Source organism: Coffea eugenioides, chromosome 3, assembly GCF_003713205.1.
Source record: "Coffea eugenioides isolate CCC68of chromosome 3, Ceug_1.0, whole genome shotgun sequence".
Taxonomy (NCBI): Eukaryota; Viridiplantae; Streptophyta; class Magnoliopsida; order Gentianales; family Rubiaceae; genus Coffea; species Coffea eugenioides.
This window is the reverse complement of record NC_040037.1, coordinates 6,138,659-6,165,024: the sequence shown is the minus strand read 5'-3', so window position 1 is coordinate 6,165,024 and position 26,366 is coordinate 6,138,659. Positions and strand designations below refer to the sequence as shown.

The 26,366-nt window shown below is 36.1% G+C and overlaps 3 protein-coding genes across 4 annotated transcripts; 1 reads left to right on the top strand and 2 right to left on the bottom strand.

The window, feature by feature from the left end:
- Positions 1-30: 30 nt before the first annotated feature.
- Positions 31-3,233, bottom strand: LOC113765864. The gene is made up of 5 exons (XM_027310111.1): positions 3,128-3,233; positions 2,897-3,019; positions 2,241-2,294; positions 2,030-2,128; positions 31-95 (listed from the first exon to the last, which is right to left on the bottom strand). Coding segments are annotated over exons 1-5 (342 nt in total). The 5' UTR covers positions 3,129-3,233.
- A 1,744-nt stretch (positions 3,234-4,977) lies between these two features.
- Positions 4,978-7,969, top strand: LOC113765624. 2 transcript variants are annotated; one of them, XM_027309863.1, is made up of 4 exons: positions 4,978-5,264; positions 6,029-6,254; positions 6,481-6,633; positions 6,952-7,969. In XM_027309863.1, the coding sequence occupies exons 1-4, from the start codon at positions 5,031-5,033 to the stop codon at positions 7,626-7,628; spliced, it is 1,290 nt and encodes a 429-aa protein (XP_027165664.1). In that variant the 5' UTR covers positions 4,978-5,030; the 3' UTR covers positions 7,629-7,969. The 2 variants fall into 2 exon arrangements, with proteins under 2 accessions (XP_027165664.1, XP_027165663.1); XM_027309862.1 differs by having other exon boundaries at positions 6,029-6,287.
- Positions 7,970-22,594: 14,625 nt separating this feature from the next.
- On the bottom strand, positions 22,595-25,794 carry LOC113765863 (putative disease resistance protein At1g50180). The gene is made up of 2 exons (XM_027310110.1): positions 24,759-25,794; positions 22,595-24,387 (listed from the first exon to the last, which is right to left on the bottom strand). The coding sequence occupies exons 1-2, from the start codon at positions 25,792-25,794 to the stop codon at positions 22,595-22,597; spliced, it is 2,829 nt and encodes a 942-aa protein (XP_027165911.1).
- Between the last annotated feature and the right edge of the window lie 572 nt (positions 25,795-26,366).

The window sequence follows — 26,366 nt, the reverse complement described above, 5'->3', positions numbered from 1 at the left end:
TGTCTATTCTCAAACAGGCTTTGCCATTATTCATGACTGGCAAGTACTATGTTTCACCTTTTGGCTGTTTTTGCTTCCAATCATTTGATCATTATCTGAACCCAAACATAAACAATAAACCAGAATTCAACATTGCAAAAGATTAATTCGGACCAGCATCTTGGAGCTAAGCGGTAAAAAAGTGTAGATAGAAGCATCTGCTCCTGGCAGTGAAAGCAAAAGGCTCCTCTTGGGAGGTCAAGCTTGAGGATTTGTGATCTCATATGTCTGAGTTGTGTTGGATAACATAAAGCTCGTTGTATTTACCTACGACTTTTAAAAGATTTACATGTTCTGTAAAAATTTATAAGTAGAATGTGCTTCTCGAAAAATAGAGATAATGAATTATTGTTGTAGAAAATCAAGCATTCATTTTGGGACAACTCAGATAGAAAGTTGTCCCCATTTTTTTGAGACATAGGGGTGGAGAAAAGCATGAAATATTTGAATCAATGTCCTTGATTGTCTTCCAAAGTTTCTGCAACTATTAGATGCCTTCCCTTACAGTTGGTTTGAGTCATGATCCCTTTGATCAAAACAGTTATTCTTGACCAGTTAATAGTTATCACAGACTGCAGCTATATGAGAACAAGAACAACCTGATGCAAAGGAAGCCAAATGGACATATTCATCTACTAAGTTTTAACCTATCGATTAAAAGGATATACAATAAACACTAAAAGATTAGAAGATGCAAGCATATTCTTCTAGAAAATGACTGTTTTTCATCTCTGACCAGTTTATGACGTCTCTAACTCATTCACTTTTGCTTAAGCTTTGGTAGGAACAGATCTTCCAAACACCTTCACATTTAAATGTCGATATTAGAAAAGATCTGTTACTCCAATCACAGTCATACCTAAAGGTGCAAAGAACATTAATATGAGCATTTCGAAATCCCCTTTTTCCCCTCTTTTCATTTTAGGAAAGATTACAAAAATAGGCCAAGGTTGACATGTTAGGATTTCAACAAGAACAATTAAGGCCAGTTATTTAACTCAACGACATACAGTTATGAAATTGAGATAATCCAACAAATATTTGTTTTGCAACAGCAACAGCAGTCAGACACTATTTTGTGCTCACAACAGAACAAGGAACACAATGTAAAAGGAGTCATCCATAAAGAAGAGTGGCATTAAAAGTCATAGATCTAGTGGCATTAATTATAGAAGAAGAGTTCCCCTTCAGTCCTGTGACTTATATAAAACTAATCATCCACGATTTTGCCCTGCGCGAGTTCCCAAGATGTCACATCCCTAGCTATTAATTGCTCTAACTGTCCCTTAATTCAATGTCATGCCCAAAAGAAGGGAGATTTTCAATTAGATGAAAGTTCAATCATTGTGTGAACAAGAGAATTCAAAGCCGAAGAAAACATATCACTCATTCTCCAGAGTAATATGTACCTTTCCAGAGGCCTCCTTTCAAACAAAATTCACTGAATAATTTAGTTTTATACAGATTTATGGGGATTCAAGAGGGGATATTCAGTGAAAAGAAACCATATTAATATTTCCGGAAAGTGGCCTAAAATGACATAGAATTAGTGGCGTTAATCAAAGAAGAATCCCCCTTTAGTCCTATCGCTTACATAGAAGTAATTATCCATGATTCAAACCATAGGAGAGTTCCCCATATGTCACATCCCCGCTGTTGTAACTGTCTCTTAGTCAATATCATGCCCAAGAAAAGGGTGATGTTCACATTAGATGAAAGTTCACTTGGTCGTGGATGAGAGCACTCAAAGCCACAGAAAAGAAAGTTCACTCACTCGTGGATGAGATTACTCAAAGCCACAGAAAACACATTGTTTATTCTCCAGACAGTAATATGCATTTTTCCAGAGGCCCTCCTTTCAAACATAATTCACTGCATAATATGGTTTTATACAGCTTCTTCGGATTCAACAGGCCACGTTGGATGTAAATAAAACATATTTCTCCAGCTTTCCAGCATTGGCTCTGTGAGAAGTTCAAAAAGGATGTACCTGGACTGGACAAGACAGCACGTGGTCTTGGAATTGGACTAGCTCTGATATTTGTTTTGTTTTCTTCCAAGAGTTTCTGTTTCCTGTTGCTAATTGCTCCTTTGATCACCAGTGAGGATACTAAGTCAATACAATAACTATAAAATATATGCCCTGCAGGTACTAGCGGGCTAAGAATGAGATTTTGCACACACAGAGACAATAGGTATACCTGAAGTAGAGCTATCAAATCGAGGCACTCTCACAACAGATGTAGGGGAATTGTCTTCACATTCCAAAGGAAAAAAAAAAAAGAAAGTCAACAATACAGAATATACAAGGGCTTAGCATAAGAAGCTACTCAAAAAGTAAAACACTCAACTATTCAAGGTCCTAAAGAAAATTCTCAATAGATTTATTCCTTCATTTCTTTGATATATATGTATATGTTTACTTTAAGTAGATGGCTTTCATCAGATAAAACTTCTCTAACTAAATGAAAGCCGTTCTCTCCAGTGCTAGAATACCATGGTTTTAATGAACAAAGAGTGCACAAAGTTTGTCAGTGCTATGATAAATATACTGCTCCAAGCAGAAGCATAGGCAAGTTCACTCGATCGCGCCAAATACTTCATCGAATATGTATCTCGTAAAATAACAACATATAATTTGATCTAGGAGCTCAGGATGCAAATCAGAAAACAAAAGGAAAAAAAGGAAACTTTCTGTTGTTATTCTTTCAATTGTGAAGTAAAAGAAGGGAACAAACTGAGACGAAGTAAAAGAAGAGAACAACAAAAGAAATTCAGCAACAATACAAACACAAAAACATCAAAAACAAATTCTTCAGGAGTGAGAACAGGAAAGTAAACAAATCAAGTGGTTTACCTGGAGAAGAGAAGTCATTCAAAGAGAAACATTCAGGAGTCCTCAAGGACTGCAAAGACCTGGTCTCAAACTCATATTGATCATCATAATCTTCTTGTTCCCTCACTTTCACTTTTGGATACACTGGAGAAGAAAACAACAGAAGGGAATTCAATTGACAACCCTTTGCACCACAAAGAAAACACCACAAAGAACCCAAAAATTAAAAGATCAAAAGCTCAAGATACCCACTTGTTATTCTGCTTGCAGATGCTTCAGGAGTGATCAGGAGAGTTTTTTCAATTTTGGGTCACAAGAATTCACACAAAATTCTTGAAACCCACAAAAGAAAAAAAAAAAAAAAAAAAAAAAAAGCGCTGCAATTGAAGGATTATTTCGTTTATGCCTTTTTTCGACAACTGATACAAAAAAAAGCTTAAAAGTCAGCAAGCAGCATAGAATGATCTCTTGGGGCCTGGGGGGTTACCGTTGGTACTATTAGATACTAAAAGGACAAGTCAAACGTTAGGCTCTTCTAGGCAGTGTTTGTTCGTTTAGAAGTGGGAATGGGACAAGTAATTAAGACACATGGGCCATAGGGAAAGTTTGATAAATTGAGAATTCGAGTTGGATGAATCAGATTTGCGTTTCTTTTGGAAATGGGGGGACGGATGGACATTGACGATCGGGTCAACTCTTGTGTATTTTTGGCAACGTGTTTCTGTGGAAGTTGAAGAGTTGGCCGGGTGGGATGGGGACTCGTTGCAAAAGTGTGCTTCTACGACACTCTTATGTTACGCAAAGGTCAGCTATAATAACATATGTGGCCCGTGGAGCAAATAAAATAGACAAACTCTTTTTTTTTTTAATCTCTTTTTATTTTTCTAAATTTTTTAGGACATAAAATAGACAAAAGCTAGCCATTTGGGTTTTTTATTATTGTTTTTGTTACTATAATTTAGAGAAATGTAAAAAACTAGCTTCTTTTCCTTTTGGTTGATTGTGCTTTTTTGAAAAATTCATTTATTTTATGAAAATTTTTATGATTATTTTTTTGAAAATTTTTCTTATAAAATTAATCTTCTATATGTTGCAGTGTATACACTGTGAATGCATGACTACTAATCGAGATTTAAAATTTAAAATCTAATTTTTTGCATATATAAGATGCATCTAACTCTATTAGTACATGTACTATCAGTATATAAAAGATTAATCATTTATTTATTTAACATGATGATTTATTTTTTATTATTAGAAAGTCTAATTATACTACTCATTGTACCATAAAATATAAATTATGATGTAGTCTTGTTAAAGAAGTGGGAAATTTTGTTCTTCTTATTTGTGTCCAATAACCACGTGTTAATGTCAGCAATTACTTGATTAATACTAATAATGTATTGAATCATGAACAAATTGGCTTGACTTATGTTTGTGTAGTACTCCCTCCATCCTATTTTATTAATCTTGATATCTATTCTAGCCAGTCTCAAATTACTTGTCATTAAATAAAAAAGGCTAACCTTCCAATTTTACCCTTTTTCAATTTTCAAAAAGGGCATTAAAGTTATGTTTCAATATTAAATACTCTAATAAATCATTATAAAATTCAAAATTCAGAAGCAACAAACAAAATGTGAAGCTAAATTAAGGGGTAATCATGAAAAGATTTATTTGTTGGTTGGTCAAAAATCAAAATCCTTAAACTGTGTACAAAGTTGATCACAAGAAGTAAAATACAACCAAAAGTTATGCACTTGTTAATACAAAAAGCCAAATTGGTTTAGTTATTGCTAATTTCGTATTAGGTTAAGCATATGTTGATATAAACCAAATTGACCTAACTTTTTTTTTTTCAAAAAAAAACTGTAATACTTTAATAAAAGTTGTTGTCGCAAAATGAAGCTTGAAATTGTACTAATATACGAAATATATATATATATATATATAATGACAATTTTGAATTTCCTTGATTTAGATCGTAGTAAGAAAAAAATGGGAAAAAAAAGGAAAAAACAATTATGCTATTCACCGCTTTAAACCTTAAAAAGCCGTTACTGTTAAAGATTTCGAAAGCACAAAATCCCCAAACTCTTTAGGGTTTTAGCTAGGGTTTTAATCTTTCCTTAAATTACTTAAACTTGCAATTAGGATGTCTTCGATTCTTTATTCGTCAATGATTAATAAAGTAAAATCAAGCTTGTCATCCAATCTCCGCCGTTTTTCTACTGCAATTCGTCGCTATATTGGAGATGAAGGCGACTGGTTTTACTCCTCTGAGTGGTGGGGAACCGACTCCGGTTCAGATGGTCAAACGGTTTTCCGAGCAGTTTCCGACAAAGGCAACGGTGTTGTCTCCGTCCTAGCTTACCCTTCTTCCAAACCAGTTCAGTTACCCCTCTACCTTCTTTCCCTATACTTGCATTTGTATCAAAATTGTCTGAAGTTTTTTTTTTTTTAAAATATTGTCGTGATGAAATATATGGGTTTGTTGTTGAAGAAGAGTATTTTCGAATGAGTTTGGTATAAAAGTAGACTATCTTGGCTCTCGTAGATGAATGATTGCGTATGTATTGGTAATTTCAGATTACCAATGTTTTTATTATCACAACTTTTGCATTCCTAATATCTGTAAATAGAAGCAATTTTTGGAGTTAATGCTTATCAATTATGAGGAACCGAGCTGTTAGAAGAAACTAGGAGGATAAAGCGTAAATGGTGAAGGAAAATTTGAATTGTTTTTAATTCTCTGACCAGTGAAAGTCACTGATCAAACTATGGAAACAAAAGCTGTTGGACAGAATTCGGTCCTCTATCACCAACCAAATGAAAATTTTCTTCTTATATATGCCTTCAAATGACAATGAGTTGCTGCATCTACTTATGCCCCTTTCACGGATAGAGGAAGGGACAAAGTTGGAAACTTTTCTTATTTGTCTGAACTGCATTGATTAAGCGTTCTCGGTGCATAGCTTCTAGATGGTAGAAGAAAATAAAATATACCCTCTTGCTCCCAACTTTAGTTTCTCTTTGATAATTTGGACGAGTTTTGCACATCAATTGCATGGTTTGTATATAGTGTCTAGAAGAAAGAAGTTTTTTATATCTTACTTGGCTAGGAATATCAAAGGGCTTCAAAATTGGATGCAGGACAACATATACTGGCACAAAACAGAGAGTTGGCTTCAGCAAAGATTTGCTGAGATACATCCTTTCTGTGAAAACAATGGATTCAAGGTTATTGGTTATCAATGGCGAACTCTTCACTTTAATGATGATACTCGACAAAGCACGGTTAAAATCATGGCTGCTTATGAGAAGTCCGATCCTGCTTCTGTTTTCTATATGCAGCAGCCACATTGTCTGGCTGTTCCATGTAATACTTGCTTTTTCTTTTTCTTTTCTGGATGTATGTCACCATAATTTCTCTCAAGCTAAATACCATGTTTGTAGTTCACTGCTTCAAACTTGTTTATATTTAACTAACTGGGATATGATGTCTTAGTTACCTGTCATGTTGATTGATAACTGTTTATGAAAATTCACTAATTTAAAATGTTTGTATGCTTTAGCTTGATGCTTATACCAGAAGTTTCTTGCAGATGTGAAGAGCATGATATCCGCTGGGTTAGTTACCATCTCATCTTGCAACTTTGATCTCAATAGTGCTATTTGTGGGAAGAAAATCATGAATGTATTATGCATTGGTCATGGTGGGGGAAGCATACCTCTCTTTATGGCCAGTAAAATTGAAGGTTAGACAAGAAAATGTTTGCCTTGAGGTCTCAGATGTCCAGTATCCTCCAAACTCATGTAACAAGTTTTTCTACTTGCATTCATGCTGATGTAAATTATTGATGGTCCATTTGTAAATTTGCTTTCTGCTGGTGTGCAAGTCTGCATCTCTCACTCTCTCTGTGTTCTGGATGCCTTATTATGGTTATGTTAGGAAAAGGTTGCAATCTTGATCTTGCTGAACTGCAAAGATTGCTATAAATGGATTGGTCTTTTTCTCTTGCCATCTGTTACTTTGTATTTTAGGAAACTGACATTGCATTTCATGCTTTCTTCAGGTGCCGTAGTTCACATAGTTGAAATTGATCCCCTTGTTATTTCAGCCTCAACTCAAGCAATGGGGTTCCCACCATTTGCAGTAATGATGATGTCTGGGGAACGTGCTTGCCCAGAGCCTGATCCCGTTAATGAAGTATTATGGAAAGGGATTCATGAGAGACTCCTATTATACGAGTCAGATGCTGAGAAATTCATTTCTGAGACAACCACCCTGTATGACATTGTTTTCATTGATGCCTATGACAGTGACGACATCTTTCCTCACAAACTATGGGACCCACATTCCCCATTTCTTAAAACTCTAGCAAACAAGCTGCATCCTGAGCATGGAACAGTAGTCCTGAACCTTCATTCAGATACAGACTTGAGTGTTGATACATCTGTTTCACCTGTCTTCTCCGTTTTGCCAATGGGGAAGTATGTCTTTAGCGTGTGCAGAGCCTATAAAGATGTATTGCTGGGGGATAGGAGCTTGCATGGTGGGTTGGCATACACAGTTTCTGTGCCTTGGGTGTGTAATACCTCCCTTGTTGTCTCTAGAGGTTTTGGAAAAGCTTGCAGCAGGAATATGGTTTTCAACTCCCTTCTGTCCTCATCTTTGCAAGTTGAAAATATCCTTCAATTGCCATTTTCATGTCTGCACTATATTAAAAGAGGTTTCACCCTTTTTGATTGATCATCTAAGATGGAGCTTAATGATTTTAACTTCTCAAATGAGCTTGGAGGGGATAAGTTGAGTTTGATTAACTTTACACGTTCTCCAAGAACAAAAAACAGTAGTTGTGTTAATATAGAGGAAGAAAAGAAATCAGAGCTCTCCCCTTGATGGCAAACTTCGCATGTGCACCAGGAGTTTGGAGGGTCATCATCTGGAGATCTGCAGTTCATGCATCATACATGTCTGCTCTCGAGGTTTCTACTAATTCTTGCACAATGGACTCCTGGTGTGTTGTTGTTGTATACTTGGCGTTAGTGCCTTCCATCCTGCCATTACAGTTGTGCTCACAATTGATATGAGTTTTGACGTTTGTATGTTCAATCAATCTATAAATATACATAAGTTAGCTTGATTCTTCCATTTTAAAACTCAGGCTGCCAAGTGCCGATTGCTAGCCAAATCTATCCACTTCAACTTGACGGTTTCTATCCTCATGTTCAAGCCATTATTTTGCCATGTCAGAGCTAAAAATGCATAGCAACATAAAGCATTATGATACAAGCTCAATACGAGGAGAAAATCCTTGAATTTATGAAATGTATATCAAAGCACAAAGAAATCTTCAAAAAAAAAAGGGATAAATCTTCATCATTTACTAGTCATAAAATCCAATTAGTCGACAAATTTTGAAACAAGAAGCTGTCAATTTCCAGTAACTTCTCGGTAAACTGACCTAATTGAAGCTACCAATGCTTGTATATCATCCGAAGATCAAGGACCATCAAAATTATCAGTTTTAAAGAGAAAAAAAAAAGATCTTCTGGCTAAATTTATAATATGTTGAACCCTTCTCTCATTACGAATTGGTTTTCAGATAGAAACCTAAATTCTAAGATTTTGAAATGCAATAACAAAGATTAGTAAGACGACAGCTGACTAGGTTCAATTACTTAACCAAGATTAATTGTGAATTCAGGACAACTATGACAACTTAAGTTGGATGAGAAACACTTAAGATTATCTAGTAATTGTTGGCAAGTTACACTTGTCGATAATCCAAAGAAACTGACTTCCAAAAAAAAACTATAGTACCAGATATAATAGGGAAAAATGCACTTTTCATCCTCAAAGTTTGCGGGGTTGACCAATTTCATCCTCAAAATTTAACCCCAAACACATTTCATCCTCAAAGTTCTGTAATTTTGACCAATTAAGGACAATTGACGGGAATTGGAGGACAAATCAAATATTGGGACGGAACTTTGCACGTGAGAAGCACAATTCGTCAGATCCAACTTTATACCCAACATAACCGGGTCAAACTGAATGGATCCACTTTTTCTAACGGACAAAAAACACAAAATAGCAAAAGGAAAAAAGCTCCTGTCTTCTCCTTCTTTCTTCTCCGTTCTCAGCCCTAAAAATTTTTTTTGCCAATTGTTTCATCCATTTTTCGAGCATCTGCTGGCAAGAAGGAAGGCATAGACGGCATCCGTGGAACATTTTAGGTGAAGAAAAAAATGGCATTGCGGAAGAAAGAGCTCCACATTTGTCCACCTCCAAATTACGGTATTTATACCCAAAATCAACAACTACATTGCATAAAGATATCTATTTTTTTGGAGAAGGAAACCTGATATGTGGTCCCTTGTGTTTGTACTTTTTCCCCACTACAATTTACGGCTATTTTTTTTTTCAAATCTGGCCATTTGCATGAGGTATAAATAAATCCAAAAATTTGTCTTGTTTTGATTATTATAGTGTGAATGTGGTCCCTTATGTCTGATGATAGTTGCCGCTTGACTATAAATTTGTGATGAGAGTGATTAATAAACAATAACACTTGGTATATTTTGCCGGCCATGTGTATCTGACCATGTGTATGGAAAAAGTGCAAGTGGTCCTTGTTTGGTAGTTTTTGTGTGGGTCAACAGTTTGTTGTGCTGAAATGATGAAGCTTTTTTTTTTCCTAAAGAGTTTGATCTATATTATTTTCTTTAACTAGAAACGGGCAGCACATTTATTACATTAAGATGTCACCATGGAGGCCTCATTTCATATACTCCTGATCCCCATTACGAATGTGGAGATTTGTGTGTTTTTTACTATGTTGAGAGTATAGGTCTAAGTGTTTTCGAAGTGGATAGATTAACTGAGAGTGTTGGTGTATATGGTCATAAGGTGTACTATGATTGGAAAAATAACACCTTTAGGAGGATAAAAAGCAGTAGGGAGTTGAATGGTTATGTTAAGGGGGAGGTTGGGCCAACTAAGGAAGTTAACTTATATCTTGAAGTATCTTTTCATGAAATTCTAGTGCAACAACTTGGTTATGATCCGTATGAGGTAGATGAGACAGAAAATGAACTCCAAAATGGTGATGGTAACAATAATATTAGGGATGAAGGACAAGGAAGGTGTGCTGCTAATAATTGTGATAATGATTCCAACGCAAGTGATGAGACTTTTTTTTCAGCTATTGATTCAGATTATGAAATAGGCGATGATGCTGATGATGGTATATTTCATGATAATGTTGACAAAAATGCTGAATGGTTGGAAGTAGACAATCACAGGAAAGAAAATGTGGTTCCTGATCCTTTGAATGAAACAGAGAAGGTTCCTGATTCTGATGAAACAGAACAGGTTCCTGATTCTGAATCTGATTTTGAAAACATTCATGAGTCTGATGATGAAGAGTCTAAATTGAGGTCTCGTACTTTTGATCCTAAGCATATTGACAATCCAAAATTAGAGCTGTACATGTCCTTTACAAGTCTGAAACTTTTCAAGACTGTTGTACATAATTATAGTGTGAAACAAGGCAGGCCTTGTAAGTTTGTGAAACAAGATAGAGTGAGGGTGAGGGTTGGATGCAGAAATAGTGAATGTAATTGGGTTATATATGCTAGAAAATTAAGTGGGGATAGAACTATTCAAATAAGAACATTTGAAGATAATCACACATGTGATTTTACATATGATAACCCTCTTGTGCATTCTGGATGGGTAGCTAAGAAGTACTGTGAAGAGTTTAGGTGTAATCCTAAATTAGATTTGGAGTATTTTAGGAAGACAGTAATGAAAGAAAATAGGTGCTCCTTCACAAAAAATCAAACATATAGGACAAGGAGAAAAGCAATGAAAATTGTTCAAGGCAGTGAAAAAGACCAGTACAGCAAATTAGGAGTTTATATGCATGAAATTCTAAGATCCAACCCTGGTAGCACTGTTATAATGAAAACTGTTGATGATTTTAGAGACTCAAAAACAGGGAAAGACAGATTTGAGAGGCTGTACATCTGTTTTGCTGGAGTGAAGCATGGTTTCCTAACTGGATGTAGGCAGTTTATTGGAGTAGATGGTACTTTTTTGAAAGGATCAGTAGGAAGAGTTTTGCTAGCAGCTGTTGGAGTTGATGCCAATAATGGCATTTTTCCAATAGCATATGCTGCAGCAGAGGGTGAAAGTAAGGACTCATGGTGCTGGTTCTTCAAACTATTGAAAGAAGATTTGAAGATTGAAAAGGATTATGAGTAGACAATAATGAGTGACAAACAAAAAGGTCTAACTGAAGCATGTGATATGATTTTCCCAAATACAGCCCACAGATTTTGTGTGAAACACTTGCACAATAACTTTTCATCTGCTGGGTTCAAAGAAGAAGGTTTGGGGAGAGCATTATGGACTGTTGCCAAAGCAACAACACCAGCCCAATTCGTTAGCAGAATGGAAGCAATGGCTGAAATTTATATAGAGGCAGCCAAGTGGTTTGATGACAAACCACCAAGTCAATGGAGCAGAGCTTATTTTAGCACTCATCCTAAATGTGCTATGTTATTGAATAACATCTGTGAGTGCTTCAACAGCAAAATTCTTGATGCTAGGGAGAAGCCAATAATTGAGATGTTTGAAGCAATACGGTTGTACATGATGCAGAGAATGCAAAAAAATAGGGATCTGGCCAAAAAGAAGTGGCAGACTTATCCTTACTGCCCCAGAATTCTTCACAATATGCAGAAAAATATAGATAGAGCACCTGACTGTTTTCCATTCAAGTCAAATGATGATCTTTATGAAGTCAGTTACCCATATGATGACCAATATGCAGTGAACATTAAGGAACAAACATGCTCTTGTAGAAAATGGGAACTAACAGGTATTCCCTGTCCCCATGCCATTGCTGCATTGTGGATGGCTAAAAAGGATCCTCTGCTATATGTTTCAAAATGGTATACAGTGGAGACATATATGAAGTGCTATGAAGGATCAGTGTGTCCCATGAATGGAGAAAGTGAATGGGGGCTTACTGATGTTTGTAAAGGTCCTTTGCCACCCTTATATGGGAGAGCACCTGGAAGGCCTAAGAAGCTGAGAAGGAGAAGTGCAGAGGAGGTTCAACAAGCCAAGGAAAAAACTAAGAAGAAGGTGACAAGAGTGGAACAGATTAACAAGTGTAGATACTGTCATCAAAGGGGACATAATATGAGATCCTGCAAACTTCTCAAAGATGCTCAAGATCCTGCAGTTGCAGAAACTGATATTAGTTCAAGCCAAGTTGCTGCTTCTACCAACAATCCAGCTAGCCAAGATGGAAAAAAAGTTGTAAGCTGTTTTGATGACTTGTTACAGCTATCTTTGTTATTTGGTATATAAATGACATGTTTTCCTTTTAAACTGTAGGGAACAAAGAAAACCAAGAAACCTGCTGCTGCCACTTCAAATAAAAGGGTAGAAAAACCTGCTACATCTTTTGATTTTTTTGTCTTTATGCAATTTGACTTTTGCTACCTCATTGTTTTGTGCAGAAGAGACATAGACGTACAAGAAGAGTTACAGTTGCAGTTTGTAATGATGATTCAAACACTGAACATCAACAGGATGCTGAGCCACTGGTTGAGATTGAGATAACATCCTCTGCCCCAGATCAAGTAGACCAGGATATGTACGAAGTGTTTGGGCTGTCAAGGTCTCAAGTGAAATATAGCACCAAGGAAGCCAGAACACAAACTAAAGAACAAGTACAGATGCCCTTCAGAATTAGAGATGTTCATATGCATGTTGCTGCTGCTGCCAAGGCGGATTTAAGTGTTCCTAGTTCATCTAGATCGAAGGGAAAGGAGAAACTACTGTGATAGGAGAAACAACATGCTGAATTTTCTTCAAGCCAAGCTGCTTTTGTTCAAGCCAAGTTGCTGCTTTTGTAATTAGTGAATGACTTTTGTTGTTTCAACTTTTGCCTTGCCTAGTAATGATGGAAGTGCAGGCTGTAATGTGATAGCTGGCTTTATTTCATTTATGGACCCATGTTCAACAACAGTCATGTAGTTTGCTTTATTTTATTTGGAATGCACTTTAATTGTATTGAAGTTATGATATACATATATGGCAGCTGTTTTCATGTTCATCTGTTTGTATTATTTGCATTTATTTTTCAACTTGGTTTATCAGTACATGTGGGACAATCTTGGTTTATCAGCTTAGTTGCCAGCTTGGTTTATTTGCATTTGTTTTTCAACGTGGTTTATTTGCATCTGTTTGTATTATCAGTACATGTGATTTATCAATTCATGGCCATTTTATATATATGATATGAACAACACTTTGACAAGGACCATTTTCTTACACTCAACGCATAGCTTTACAAACAAAATAAATTGCAGAGTTCATAATTGCATTGTTGCCAAATACATTTCCCTTCCTAAATCCCACATTTTACATAAATTGCAGAGTTCATTTGGAGCCTTTGTACAAACAAAATAAGTCCCTTTCTATACCCTGCAATTGGATATTACTTCAAAGGGAAAAATGCAACTCTCGTTCCAATAACAAACACAGGCAGCTTCAAAATGTTCTTCTGCAATTTTAGCAAAATCACTCCAATGTTAGCAGCAACTTGCCTCCCTTTACTTTTCCCTCGCCTTTACTGCTCCAACTCAGTACTAGCAAAACCACCAAAAGCACAATTATCGTAATAAAAAATTTCTCCCTCTTACGCATTCTTTCAACTTGTTCTTCCATTTTGTTAATCTTTTTCAGCAAACCAGGAATGAGAACTCTCCCTCTTGGACAAATTGGCTCATCAACCCATTCAAAGTACCTGCATCTCTCGGGTCTCTGCTATAACAATAATGACATTTCAAAGAAATTAGTTAGCTAAATTAACACATTGAAGGACCAACATTTTTAGACAAATATTTCTTACCGGCCATAGAGAGCAACCAAGGAATCTTCTTCCCGGATTCTCGCTGCGCCAACAGGTGCTCATTTTTGTTCTTAACCCACGGTTGCAGAATGGAGTCGATGAACCACTGGAGATTTCAGAACTTCTGCTCCTCATTTAGGCAAAAATGAGAGCACAGGGAGCTCCACTGCCAGATGCTCTAAGGATGAAATGTTTAAAGCTGCAAAGATTGGCAAAAAAATTTTGGGGTTCAAAGGCAGAGGGAAAAAGGACAACAATGGAGCTTTTCGTCCGTCCGTTGCATTTGTTCCTTTAAAGTTAGCTCCATTCGGTTTTACCTATTTTTTGTTGGGTAAAACCGTTGGTTGTAACGGTCAATTGGATATTTCCAGTCAATTGTCCTTAATTGGTCAAAATTACGGAACTTTGAGGATGAAATATGTTTGGGGTTAAACTTTGAGGATGAAATTGGTCAACCCCGTAAACTTTGAGGATGAAAAGTGCATTTTTCCCGATATAATATCTTAGTTAATCGGTTAATAGTAAAACCAACATGCTTTTTCTCGTTCGTTACTAGTCATTCTTTATTGAGGATCAGATAGAGCAAACATTGAGAAAGTAATAATGCTTATTAAAACAAAGAATCTAATTTATGAAGCTGAAAAATCACTAGGCAGAAATTTGGATCCCGACACATACACCAATATGGACAGCAAAGTAATAGAAGCAGGAGAAGGATCACAAATAGAGCAAACTAGATGACTAGATGCAGATAGCAGTATCAGACGACATTCTTCAAAGTAATAGATGTTTGATCAAGTCACTTGTATGAAGTTTAGAATACCTTTTGAGCGTGCATTTCTTTGCCATGGCTCTGAGTTGATTGATTGTGGCCATTGATGTAGTACAAAAGAGTAACTTGAGAGACTTCTTAACACCAAATTCATTCACTGCATGAAAGTTGGAGATCAGATCGATTTCCTCCTTGAATAAAGCTTTCATCCTTCCCTCGTGCATCTTCTGAGCGGCTTGGAGATTGCTCAACTCTTCACCTTTCTTGATCAAATGGGGGAAGTACAGATTTCTTCCTTGTCCCTGATGACTGACAAGCTGAGTTTATGTTCACAGCCGAGGCAACATTGAAACTTTTCTCTCCACTAAAGTCTGGATGAGTGTCCTCTTTTACTTTTTTGTTCGTAGAGTTATTCTTGTCAAGGATCCTCCTGAAATTTTTCATAGAAGAGAGTTTGTGCACCATTTCCATAGCAAGAGATGATTCTGGAAGTAGTCCTAACTCAAAGTCAAGTATGGTTAAAGGCATGTCTGGGAGTTTGGGACTCTCTAATTTCAAGATGTTTGACTTGAATGGTTCCGTTCCAATTCCTTCAGTATGCTGCATTGGATTCAACAGTTGTGGTTCCTGTCTCTCCTTCATCAATGGCTTTCTTGCCTCTTTGGTTGTGCTATTGAACATCTCTGAAGATGATTCTCCAAATAAGCATTTGAAATCAGAAAGCCACAAATCTTCTTGCTTCATTATCAGGGCAAATTCCGTTGCCCCCAATGCTTGTGGAGTGCCTATCCAATTGGATATTTGAGCATCTGTATCATTTTCATCTTTTGTTTTGAAAAGAACTCTTCAGCTTTTGTTTTACAGGATCTGTCATGCAAACCGAAGCCATATATGCGAGCTGGAACATGTTCTGAAAAAAGAAGAAAGGAAGATACTGTTTCTTAGTCATATAAGAATCATTTCCGAAATGAAAATTTAGCTTGTAGATATTGAATCCTTATACTTTGTACGGGAAAAAATTTGTCAAAACTCAAAATAAAAAAAAAAGCATTGAGAAAGTCATAATGCCTATTAAAATAAAGATGCTCATTCATGAAACTGAAAAATCACCTGGTAGAAATTGGGACCCCAACACATACACCAACATGGATATCAAAGTAATAGAAGCAAGAGAAGGATCACAAAAAAACACACACACACACACATGTAGCACGCAATTTGGACCCCGACACAGACACCAATATGGACATCAAAGTAATAGAAACAGGAAAAGGATCACAAATAGAGCAAACTAAATGATTGGAATCAGACGGGAAACTAAATGACCGGAAGCAGATAGCAGTATCAGACGACCTTCTCTAAAGTGACTCCTAGAGAAGCTTGATCAAGTCACTTTGTTAAGTTTAGAGTATCTTTCAAGCTTGCGTTCCTTTGCCATAGCTCTGGGTTGAGCCATCGGCAAAACCTTGAGATTAATTGTGGCCACTGATGTACAACAAGAAAGTAACTTGAGAGACTTCATAATACCAAATCCATTCGCTGTATGAAAATTAGAGATCGGATTGATTTCATTATTGACCAAAGCTTTCATCCTTCCCTCGTGCATCTTCTGAGCGGCTTGGAGATTGCTCAACTCTTCACCATTCTTGATCACTGAGGGGAGTACAGATTTCTTCCTTGTCCCTGGTGGCTGACAAGTTGAGTTTGTACTAACAGCCGAAGCAACATTGAAACTTTTCTCTCCACTAAAGTCTGGATGAGTCTTCTCTTTTACTTTTTTGTTCACAGAGTTCTTCTTATCAAGGATCCTCTTGAAAGTTTTCATAGAAGAGGGTTTTGTGCTCCATTTCCATAGCAAGAGATGATTCTGGAGGTAATCCTGACTCAAATATGGGGAAGGGCATGTCTGGGAGTTTGGGAATCCTTGATTTCAAGAAGTTTGACTTGAATGGTTCTGCTCTAACTCCTTCAGTATGCTGCATTTCATTCAACAGTATTGGTTCCTGTCTATCCTTCTTCAATGGCTTTCTTGCCTCTTTGGTCGTGTTATTGAACAGCTCTGAAGATGATTCTCTAAATAAGCATTTGAAATCAGAAAGCCACGCATCTTCTTGCTTCATTATCAGGGGAAATGCCGTTGCCACCAATTCTTGTGGAGTGACTATCCAATTCGTTATATCAGCATCTGCTGTCATTTTCATTTTTTTTTTTTTTAAAAAAGACTCTTTAGCCTTTTGTTTTACAGGATCTGTCATGCAAACTGAAGCCATATGTGCGAGTTGGAACATGCTATTGAAAAAAAAAAAAAAGAAACAAAGAAAAGAAAAGAAGATACAGTTTCTTAGTCATATAAGAATATTCTCTGGAATGAAAATTTAGCTTGTAGATATTGAATCTTCATACTTTGTAGGGAAAAGTTTTTGTTAAAACTCAAAAAAAAAAAAAAATAGAGCTAGCATTGAGAAAGTAATAATACTTATTAAAACAAAGATGCTAATTCATGAAACTGAAAATCTCCCGGCAGAAATTTGGACCCTGACACGTACTAATATGAACATCAAAGTATAATAAAAAAACACACACGCATGCATACAATTTGGACCCCGATACATACACCAAAAATGGACATCAAAGTAATAGAAGCAGGAGAAGGATCACAAATAGAGCAAACTAAATGACTAGAATCAGAAGGAAAACTAAATGACTGGAAGTAGATAGCAGTATCAGACGACCTTCTCTAAAGTGACTCCTCGAGAAGCTTGATCAAGTCACTTTTGTTAAGTTTAGAATACCTTTTGAGCTTGCGTTCCTTCGCCATGTCTCTGAGTTGAACCATCAGCAAAAACTCGAGATTGATTGTGGTCACTGATGTAGTACAAGAGAGTAACTTGAAAGTTGGAGATCGGATCGATTTCCTCATTGACCAAAGCTCCCTAGTGCATCTTCTGAGCAGTTTAGAGATTGCTCAACTCTTCACCTTTCTTGATCAATGGGGGGACTACAGATCTCTTTCTTGTCCCTGGTGACTGACAATTCTGAGTTTATGCTAATAAATGAAGCAACATTGAAAATTTTCTTTCCACTAAAGTCTAGATGAGTCTTCTCTTTTACTTCTTTGTTGGTAAGAGTTATTCTCGTCAAGGATCCTCTGGAAATTTTTCATAGAAGAGGGTTTGTGCTCGATTTCCATGGCAAGAGATGATTCTAGAAGTTGTCCTGACTCAAATATTGGGAAGGGCATGTCTAAGAGTTCGGGAATGACTAATTTCAAGTCGTTCGACTTGATGAAACTTTTCCTCTTAGAAAATCACAGTTACCAATAAAAAGTTTTATCTCGCTTTAGTTTCAACCATTCATGCTGATGACGTTGATGAGTGCGCTAATTTTTTTTTTTTTTTTTGTCATCACTGTGATATCCGGGTCTACACCCCCGACTAATCGCACAGCGCTCCAGCAGAGTAGGTCCAATCGATGCTTAAGAAGATAACAACCATTGCTTTCACTAGTGTGCTAATGCTATCATTATTATTAGCTTTCACTATTGCATAAAGTATTTGAATACGTGACAATTCTTAAGGACCCGAAATTTCATCTTACTTCCAGACGGTTTCCAATTCACTTAAGCCATGTAATAGCAATTTCGTCTTCCTTCCCGATTATAAAAGGAATAATCAGATTAATGGAAGTAACAATACCACATTAATCCGCACCCTGGCAAAAAAGAAGTATTGAATGTCTCGCTTGGGAACTTTATTTCTTTCTTTACGTGAATATAAAACATACAAGTATGTAGCATCTAGAGGCAAGTCAAAGTATTATAGGTATAGTACTAATAATATGCACGTGTGTTGCACGTGGGTGAAATTATTAGTAGACAGTAGTTTAATTTTTAGGCTGAAGAAATAAAATTTGAATTAGTTATTGTTGAAATGTGTGTATTATAATGATATTTTGAATTAGTTATTTTTAAATTATATGTATATATATATTAAAGGGACAAATTGTACCATGAAATGTATATGATTTAAATCAATCAAATGTAATAAATTAAAATTAGTTCTAAGAAATGGAACTTTGGTTTCAACCTTTGATCTTCCTTTTGGTTTTTGACTTTTTCTAGAGACCATTAATCTTCTCATCCAAATTTCTTTTAAATCTTAATATTACCTCAATCACTTTGGAGTATATTATGTAAAATCACTTTCTATTATATGAGCCTTCATTAAATAACTTTTGAAGTGAAGTATGATTTATCTGATTTTTTTTTTATCAATTTGTGTGAGCATTTAGAATAGAAGCAGAATTTAAAAATAATGCAAAGAAAAAAAAGAAAATTAAATAACTAACATGACATGTAGAGATGTGAATTTCTTTCTTTTATTTTATTGTTAGAAAATGCTTATCTGTGTTAAATGAAAAACATATATTTTAAAAACTTGTTTATGTTATCTTTTAGGTAATCTAAGTTTTATTCATGATCAACTTTACATATGGGAATGCATTGTTAGAAATTAAGAAGGTTTCAGTACCTAGTAATTAGCATGAAAGAAATCATGCATTTAGAAATATAAGGTATCACTCCTCTTTATAAACTTTTTTCTCCCTTTGTATTACATCAGACTTTAGTTATAATTTGGTAATTTTTTATGGCAATTTAATCTTTGATTTCATACTTTAAGATGATGTACATGTCTCTTGTCTTTGTTATTACTTTAGAATTTTTTATATATGATATATTTGATATTCTCATTAATCTTTAATGAATTACAGTGTATAGATTGTTCTTATCCCAAATAAATTTACAAAATAATAATGTGCACTATCTCCTTTAATATGTAAATCAAGAAAGGAAAATTGAGAAAGGGAAAAAAATAGATGATTAAATTGACAATGTTGATTTTGAACTCCAAACTCCTAATGGAAATATCATGTTACAAACTTCCAGATTTTCAATAGCTTGTTACCTTCAAAGTTTGTAGTTCAAGAAGAATTCGTGCGAAGTGATTCATAGGGCTCATTTGGCAAATGAGTTGTTTGAACGTTTGTCTAAAATTTTACTATAATTTACTGTAGAATTTGTAAAAAAAAACTAGAGAAGAAGTACCCGCACATTGCGCGGGTGTTAGGTGCCTATGATTAAAGAGAATTTTAAGATAGTTGTTTGTTAGTGGTTGTGTTGTTATTTTGTGGAGTTTTGAAAGTATTTAACCTGATGAGAGAGTCGGTGAATGAAGATAAGATTGAAATATTAGAGTAAATGATAATATTTCACAGCATAGGTTTCAATAATATATTGTCTGCATTACATATATGAATCACTTATTACATGCAGCAGAAAACACACCATAACTAAATTAATTAAGGTGCTTTTTTAGTTTACCTTATTTTACATACCCTCGGGAAAACTTTTTCTTGTAGTTGCTCCAAAACTATTACATCATAACCACACCATTCAAATTACATAGACCAACCAAATTTGTGGGAAAATCTTAATATTACAACTAAATTACGCAACTCAATTTTCAAATTTTACAATGGAAGCAATCACCCGACGCTACACACCACCAAAATGACCCACATAAACAATAAAATTAAGAAACAAAACTCATCTCAATTTAAACCACCAAGAATAGTTTCACCTGAAAACCATTTTGGAACGTAGAGTATAAAGGCAGCAAAAATAACCCAATCTCGAAAGTTGAAAGGAAAAAAGACGAAGAATGCAAAGAAGAAGGCATTCAAACAACCATAACCAATACTCAGGCATAAATTCATTAAATACCCATATTTTCTTCAGTTTAATTGAGATGTAAATGGCAAAAACAACTGAATATCCTCAAGCGCTAAGATTACAGTAATGTGTCTTCATTTCAATTGCACAATAAATACCACACTTCAAGTAAATGTGTCTATGACACCATTTAAGTAATTACACCAATGCATAAGCTTGTATGACTTATACCCGATGCAAAAACGATTATAAAATAATCTCATATTCCAAAAATACCCCATGTTTTCACAAATAAATGTTTTAAATGTATAAACATGAAGAGATTTTCATAAACATACCAAAACACATGCTACCATCACTTGTACCCAAAGTTAAAAAAAACCTCCACATCATTCCACGTTTCGAAAATGTCTCTATCCATGGGGTTGAAATTCAAAACCCCTCTTTGATTTCAACTCATTCTTATATAGTATAAGAATATTTAAGATATAGTATAACAATGGGTTTGATGTTAAAAAAATGTCATTATTTTAATTTGACCCTCGTATGATAAAATAATATACAATCATCTTATATTCCATACTCTCATATTTACTTAACTGCTATTACTATACTCATCCACCATTGCATAACTGTTATTACCATGCTTATCCGCTATTACTATGTTCATCCCAAATCTTCTTGCCAACTTCAATAACCCAAAAAAAAAAATGGAAATCCTAGTGCTTTGCAATTAAATTTTTTTAATTGCAATTGATCCGTTAAAATTGGCATATTTAATAAATTCAATACATAAAATTGATGTAATTAGCACAACTTAATTAATGAAATTAGTGTTATTTGTTTAATTCAATTTACTTTATTACGCAAGTTAGTTGATAATTAGTTTATGTTATTTAGTATATGATTAGTTTAATTAGTTTAGTGATTTAATTAGTTGAATGAATTAATTTTAAGAGGTTCGATCAAATGAATTTAGATGTATTTGACGAGGCATATATTGAGTTTTGATTAAGTAGCCATTTAGTCGGGGCAATTTAAGTATTTGAAACACTAGCTGCATTTAATAAATAAAATACATAAAATTAATGTAATTAGCATAGTTTAATTTCGAAACTAGTGATATTAGTTTAATGCAATTCACTTTATTATGCAAGTTAGTTGTAATTATGGTGGTGGTGAAATAAAGTTGATAATTAGTTTATGGTGGTGCTGAAAAATCAAGACTGGCAAATGAGAATGCAAACTTGGCCAGGGAAAACCGGTGCCTTCACCAGCTAGTAGAGCAATTCACTATATGGAAAGGTGCTGAAATATTAGAGAGATAAAATCAATGGATGAAATACTAGTAGTAGTAAGTAGTAATTGAATATTTTCAACCCCTTTTCCCTTAAGAATCCATCTAGCAGGTTTTGTGCAGATTTCTTTTATAAAGTCCCTGGCTGCCGGGCCTTGTCAGCCTAGCAGCCAGGGACTTTATAAAAAAAATAAAAATTTTCCGCTGCTGGGCTGATGGTGTCAGAGCTTAAAAAAAAATAAATTTGCCTTTTTGGTTGTCAGTCCGGCAGCCATAGATTTGCAGCACCTCTTCTCAGAGCCATTAACATCTGACTTTTCTTTTTTACAACGATATTACGAGTAATTAGCCTACAGAAACAAACTAAATGGTCGTACTCAACCAAACACACTGTATTTTTCTGTTTGCGCAGCTCCTCGTCATTGCAGAATACGATAACTTGAAGCAGACGTTGAATCCAGTGGATGCTAGCTTCTTGATGCCTTGATCCCTTGCTCTCTTTTAGGCTAGTGTGTCCTTCTGTTGTGTTCCTTCAGGCTTAAGTTAGTGCGTGTTGCTGTTTCTTGCTTAATACCACTTTAGTTTTCCTCAGAGTTAAGTGGGATGCTGAAGTATTCTGAGACACAATGTGCCGCAAAATAGGAGATTTCATGGCTGTTGTTGGGTACAGGTTTGTGTGCCTTGGGTCTGTTATAAATCCGCTGTTGCCTATTAACTGTTTTGGAAAAGCTGACTGCAGAAGCATGAATCTGAACTCTCTTCATTTTGAGGTTCTTGAGCTTGTATTTCTACCAAAGCTAAGGATTCTCGTCTGTAATAGAAATATAAAGAATTAAAAGATCACAGCTGACTAGGACCAACCATCTTTGTACTCGATCAAGAGCAATTTTAAACAGATTGCAACTATTCCGTACCACATTAATGTTTCTTGGTAAAACAACTATTCGTGAAACTTGTTACCTGACAGCCTGCTGCTACTTCACTGATCGTAGTGGATAGAAATTGAAGGAACATGTTGGATTTTGTAGAAATCTGCTCCTTCTTGGCCATCTACCACCTTGACCCTGTCACAAAATTCGTTAGGCATACCACCAATCACTAGCTCTTTGAGGCCTAGAGCAGACCTTAGTCCATGTGGAATCATAGCTAGTAATTCACAGTACCAAATCTCCAGATGAGAAAGATTGGGCATACATCCTTCATCCAGCCGCCAGTATTCTAAGTTGGGTAGCCTACAAAGAATTAGAGACCCAAGTTGTGGAAAACCAGACTCATGGCAAATCAAGAAATCACCCATATAGGATTTATAACCCAGTGTGAGGGATTGCAGCTGAGGAAGCTGCGCTAGTGTTTCCATTGGATCTTCTTCCATATAATTGTCTGTCAAGCGTAATGCAACAAGGCTTTGTAGGAATGGCTGGTCATATTTTGGAAACTGGTTCAATTGTGCTTCAAAGTACAAACTTTGAAGGCATTTACAAAGAAGCACCTCCTCCAAAAGAACATGCCCTTGTTCTGAACTAATAAAATTGCAGTCACCTATGAAAAGGTCTAACTCCCTCAAGTTTGGACAGTTCAGGCTGATCCGATTCATCAAAATTTGAAGGCTTTCATCATCATTTACTTTTGCATAGAGTATCCGAAGATTCTCGAGGTGCAAAAGATCAGCAATTTCATCCGTCTTACTATCTAATGCCCAGAGGGTCTCCAACTCGCTTAACCCATGTAACTGCAGTTTGCCCCCTTCATCCATTGTAGAGTGTTTGAAACTAAGAAATAAGTGTTTCAATCGTTTCATTTTCCACAGAACATTTGGGATTTTTATCTCATTTTTCACTTCAAGATCCAAGGTCTGCAACAAGGGCAAGTCAGCTACTGCTGATGGCAATTCATCCAATTTGCAGAATTTCAAACTTAAAAGCCTCAGATGGACCAAATTTGGTAATTGTATGGGCAGCTTTTTCCCATCAAAATCAAATCCTTCAAATTTTAGAACTCTAAGAGATTTGAAATTTTTTAGGACTACACCCTGTGGCCAGAGCATTTGCGGTTCCCAAAATCCAGCAACTGCTTTCAGGCAAAACAGCGAGCGCAATTGTTGACAATCCTCTAGCGCACTGCTTACCGTAGCAGCACCATCTTCCTCATTTTGAGCATGGATGACTAATCTGTGAGCATTATTTGTGAGAGAATATGAATGCAGCAACGGTTGTGGTTGCACACCTTGAAAATCTACAACCCTGACAAATTCTTCTTCTCTGCCTTTCTGCAAACACAAGTCTCTCATCATGTCATGAAGGCGACAAGAGACAAACTTCCTGGACATCGAGGACTCGTGCAGTTTCAATTGAACCATTGATCTGCGGCCTAATTCGCTCAAGTATCTTTGTGCAACTTCCATCAGAGTTTCTCCGCTTCTTTGGTGTTCTTTCAAAACCATGCCTTCTGCCATCCATAGTAAATACAGATGTTGTGGTCTTATGTCCTCATCCTCCTTAAAATTGCCCAAATAGAGGAAACATAGCTTTAAATGATGTGGCAGCTCATTGTAACTTAAGGACAAGACTCGGGCAATCGATCCTCCATCTCTCTCTTCGTCGTCTTCCACCTTGCTTAGATATGAACCAATGTATCTATTCACCATTTGCCATTCTCTGAAGGAATTTTTGTCTTTGAGAATTCCTCCTAGTACAGTAATAGCCAATGGTAGGCCTCCACACTTGGATACCATTTCAATCCCAACATCCTGTAGATTTCTTTCAATCTTCAAATCTGAAAGGCAAATGTGACACATAATCAGTTATTGCAAGTTTAGTACTCCCCATGTGATGATCTAATATTTTTGGTTTGATTTACCCTTTCCCTCATGATAGATCATACGTTTTCCATCTATTATGCTGATATCCCTGAGAAGATGTCATAGAATTAATTAGAGTATACATGTTATTCTTAGCTGATCTCATAGCATTTTATGTACTTAGCATTACAAAATTGTATGAATTGTCTTCTCAATTGCCATATCCCTTAAATCTTGCTACTTTCGTCACACATAGATCCAAGTTTTATGTTAACCATCAACCCCAAGAAAAATTAATCCATGTAATATTAATATTCATACACCTTACTAAGACATGAATGCTGACCTGCTCGCTTTCTTGCAAAAGCGATCTTTTGTAGCAACTCCCAGCCTTCCATTTCATTCAAGCATTTAAGCTCATAGAGACATCCTTTTTTTGCAACATTCCTGTTACGAGTTGTGAGCAAAACTTTGATGTCCCGTTCAACAACAGGAAATGCCGCAAGCAAGCTTTTCCAATCATCCACTTTCCAGATGTCATCAAGAACAACCAAACATTTTTTCTCTATCTGCACTTGATGAAGTTGTTGGACCAACTGCCTGTGTCCCATGAACTTGACATCCTCCTGCTTTTGGGGATGAAGCTGCATCAACAGATCCTGTAAAATGGCTTTCATTTGACCTTCTTGCGTTACACAAGTCCAAGCAAAACGTTCGAAACTCCGTTGAACGGCAATGTGTTTGTAAACTTTCCTAGCCAGAGTTGTCTTGCCAAGACCGCCCATTCCCCATATAGAAATGACACGATGGCGTTTGTCATCATCAATTACTAGTGACACCAAATTAGCTATATCATCCTCCATTCCAACGAAGTAATCCTCAACCTCATGGGCATAAGTTTGCCGTATCCATTGTTGGAACTTTCGATCATCATTCGCTGCACTTGAGCTTTCTGCTTCACCAATAGCTCTCACATCATACATTTGGAGACTTGCAGTGAGGCTACTTAGATCACTTTTGACTTTGGTAATCTCCACTCCTATGTTATGAAGAGATCTAATCTCAGCAAATGTGCCGGAAACTCTTTTAAGAACTTTCTTGACACCTCTATGTCCTGATGATCTCCTGGACGCAACTTCAATAGCAAACGTCTCGACGAGATCTTCAATCCTATAAGCAAGACTCCTGATTTCCCTCAGCCAATTGCGAATTGTTTCATCTTTGCAGTTTCTGGCATCTGCATCTTTTAGGAAGCAGAGCATTCGCTTTAGCTCTCTCCGGACTTCTTCAACTTGATCCGTCACTCCCGACAAGAATCTTGCTTCATCTTTCAACATATTTCCAAGCGTTTGCAGAACAAGCGAGACAATAGCTCCAGCCATTTTTTTTCCCTTCTGAAATTTCGGAGAGCAAAGCAAGCTAATAGCTTTGAAGTTCTTGATAATTAATCAGCTGATAGATGATGGGCTAGTGACACATTTCCAGCATATAATACCAGTAAGCCTGAGGCCTGATTTTGTTGACATTGAAGCTGCCGAGAAATGTTCCGGTTCAAAAACTAGTAGCGTGAAAACTTGCCACTAACTATTAACTAATGATTCTGCAATTTCCAGTGCAATAACCTGTTTAGTTGTGTACGGGACCTGCAGGCCGTGTTCTTTGCTATTTTTTTGTCTCAATAAACAATCATATCATTGAAATATGGCCATTGACATTATAGTGAGTATATATTAAACCAACTTGCCTGGAATGCTGGGGGCATGGATAACTCAATAAACTAGACTTCTTCATCTTTTGGTCTTAAATTGGAATTATATGGCAACAATGTCAAGCGCACGATACTGGGGATATCATACCCACCCACTCTTCGCCCCACACCATCTTGACTGAATACCAGTATACCGCCCAACCTCACATTATCTATGAACAATGATATTGGCGTCCTCAGTCCCAA